Here is a 3129-nt window from a genome sequence, read left to right as displayed (position 1 = left end):
TTCATAATCAATGTTACAGAGCAGAATCTGATTTTGTTTCAGCTTCAAATACCAAAATGTTTATATTTTGCTGAAACATAAATCAATGGAGATAATTATACAAATATTCATATTTATCACATGAAACATTAGTGTGGATTTTAAAGAACCGTGGTTCTGTTTCATTAGATGACAACTTACAGACAGGGGTACTGAGCAGAACGTGTTACACTGTACAACTCCACAGGTCACGTAATCTCTTGCATTGAAAAGTAAGCGCTCTGCGAACATTTACTCTCTTGGTATGCCGCGTACGTTGGGATAGCTTGAGCTTGACTAAAAGTTTGCTACTGCAAATAGAATAGCCAAGCTGCTTAAAGCATATTCGAGAAGCTGTGTTTTACACTGCTGCTAGTATTTTTCTATTAGGATTTGAAGACTGTTCTCATATGGCTAAAAAACTAGCATGGCCTGCCATTTTAGTTTCTTTACTGATGTTTACAGCTCATGTTATGACCAATGACTCAGAAAGTGGGTAAGCAGAGGCTAAAACTCCTTTTAAGAAACATCCGGGCACAAACGGAACCACGTGACATCTTCGGCACCTACTTCTAAACGGGTAAAATTTGGAGAGAAAGGAGAGATTGGATGTGAATGAAACCCTTAGGCGCTTCTAGAGCTTGGTCTGTCCCAGTAATGCTATAATGGTTTGCTGCGGTAGTGGGCAGACCAGACTCAGATGGCCCTTCTGGCTCTTGTGTTGTTCTGTCTAACCCTAGTAGCAAGGGCAGTATCACAAATAAATTAATCTTTAAGAGCTAGAACCCGTCATTCCTTCTAACCTGACAACATGCTTGAAAATAACACTGAGTGGTTCCACTGAAGTCAATAAAATGTTTTGGTTTTTTTCAGGCAGGTCTTCAAAGATACCGGGGATCTAAAGGTGCAAATTGACATCTGAAGTATCCTGCTAGGAGCTACACCTCACCACCTTTAGCGAAAGCGAGCTGCCTGGATGCCGCAGAGGTTCTGTAAGCATGTACCTTCATCGGACATTTCCTGGTGCCTCCAGCGCTCTGGTCCCAGGTGACTTGCGTTGGCCCGCTGCACTACTGAGTAACTTACCAGCTGGATGGTTTGCAGGCAAAAGTATAGGGTTAAGGAGGTCGGGCCTCAAATGTGCATCAAACAGCTTCTCTTCCAGTGCCATGAGGTTGCTGGTTTCTTAAAAAAGGCTTACAAACCCCAAAAAATCCGCCCTGCGCGCCCTTCCATACCATTGCTTTTAATGAAACTTGCTTACCTCTCGAGTCTGTACATTTTTATTTGTTTTTACTAAAAAGCAAGTTATTTCGTTTGGCAGGATCTACATACTCACAACTTTTTGCGGAAAAGACATATTACAACAGCATGTTTTAAATCAAGAGTGTCTCAAGCAGAACAACAAAAGGGAAAGAAAAAGTGCTTTAACATTGTTGTCAAATATTTATTAAAACAACACACGAACTTTTTTCACCCAAACAGTGATTCTGCCTGCAGTATCTGTAACCCAGTAGCCACGTTACCCCAACTTGACAGTTAAATAGCAGTGAGTCTGAAAACCCAAACAATCCTCCCCCTCCATCCCACTAGGCACTTTTGCTATTGTCTGGGAGCACAAATAATTTTATTAATAGCTGAGCTAGCAAAAGTACAAAGACACCAACAAGAAATGTGTCACTGTGCTGGCACAGACAAAACCTTTTTGTCTGCTTTAGAGAAACGCTCCAAGAAACCAGTTTGGGGATCTGAAACTACAATCACCGCTAGGACTCCTTCTTCTTACTATGAAGATCTGCATCAGCATTCTCAGGATCTGACATCAGCCTTTTTTGGCTGGCTCGTGGGGTTACGATAGCTCAGAGTCACAGATAAGCAAGCCTGGAAGAGTACGAATCCTGCCAGAATAGTGCCCGTCTTTCAAAACGCGAGTGGGAATCACAGCTTTAAGTCACGTAGCAGAACAATGTTTAACGCGCGTAGAATACATACCGTTACAAAAGGTTAGGAAAGGTAATAGAGGGCGAGAGGGGAGCAGCACCACGAGCGATTTAAGCCTCTGCGCCGCGCGAGTCCGGAGGTGGCTGGCGAGCACCACGCTCGCTCCGCGTGGGCGGCAGGTGAGCCGCAGCGGAACGGGCGATCCCGAAACCGACGGAGTGCGAGAAAGCGCGCCTCGCTTTGTGAGCGAAGACGGGCGATGCTAACGGGAGGGTGGTAATTTTTTTTTAAATACGGGCTATTCGCTTCACCGTACCCCTGACCTCCCGGCTTACGGAACGGCGCGATTCGCTTGGGAAGTCGGCTAGAATAAATAAGTTTTGCCGGGACGAAGGACGACGTCTTGGCTCGAGGAGGATGCTCCGTCCAGGGGGAGCCCGGGGCTGCTCCCTCCGGCGCCTCCCGGGCCCGGGGGCCGTCCGGAGCCCCCTCAGGCTCGGAGATAGTCGTTCTTGAGGCGGCTGAGGCGGGCGCCGTGGCTTCGGACGGTGAGGGCGAGGAGGTCGTGCTTGTCCCGCAGCCCGCTGGAGATGTGCCGGGTCTCCCGCAGCAAGGCGCGGGCGTGCAGCAGCAACCCCAAAAAGCTGTCGCCCAGGCGGGCCTCCTCCCGGCCCCCCTGCTCCTGCCCCTGCCGGAATTTGCCTTCCAGCTCGCTCAGCGACCGGTCCGAGCTGGAGTAAGCGTCGCTGATCTGGGCGGATTCGCGGCGCAGGTAGGTGCTGTAGCTCTCCTCCCCGTCCAGGTCGTAGGAGATGCTTTTGCCGATGCCCTCCAGCACCCGGCCCGCGTCCTCCACCTGCCGGCCCAGCACCGTCAGCTCCTCCCGCAGGCTGAGCCCGCCGCCGCCGCCGCCTCCTCCTCCTCCTCCTCCTCCTCCTCCGCCCGCCGCCCCGCACCGCCGCTGCTCGCTCACCCTGAAGAGCAACTGGCACCGCTCGGGGTCGTCGTTCTCCTCGTAGTCCCCGTCGGGGACGAAATAGTGGTGCAGGCTCCCGTTAGACATCTCGGGGTACAGCGGGCCTTCGAAGTACCCGCGGCACAGCCCGCACACCCAGCCCAACCACAGCACCCGCACCGCCGCCGGCATGCTGCGGGGCAGCCTCAGGGCCG

At 51.2% G+C, this 3129-nt stretch overlaps 1 protein-coding gene across 1 annotated transcript; it reads right to left on the bottom strand.

Moving 5' to 3' along the window:
* Window positions 1-2449: 2449 nt before the first annotated feature.
* Window positions 2450-3106, bottom strand: FIBIN (fin bud initiation factor homolog (zebrafish)). Its single transcript, XM_010563720.1, has one exon. It carries the CDS (start codon window positions 3104-3106, stop codon window positions 2450-2452), a length of 657 nt encoding a protein of 218 aa, XP_010562022.1.
* Window positions 3107-3129: the final 23 nt, after the last annotated feature.

Source organism: Haliaeetus leucocephalus, unplaced genomic scaffold (genome assembly GCF_000737465.1).
Source record: "Haliaeetus leucocephalus isolate CR32 unplaced genomic scaffold, Haliaeetus_leucocephalus-4.0 Scaffold173, whole genome shotgun sequence".
In the NCBI taxonomy this organism is placed as follows: domain Eukaryota; kingdom Metazoa; phylum Chordata; class Aves; order Accipitriformes; family Accipitridae; genus Haliaeetus; species Haliaeetus leucocephalus.
This window is presented reverse-complemented; position numbering and strand designations above follow the sequence as displayed.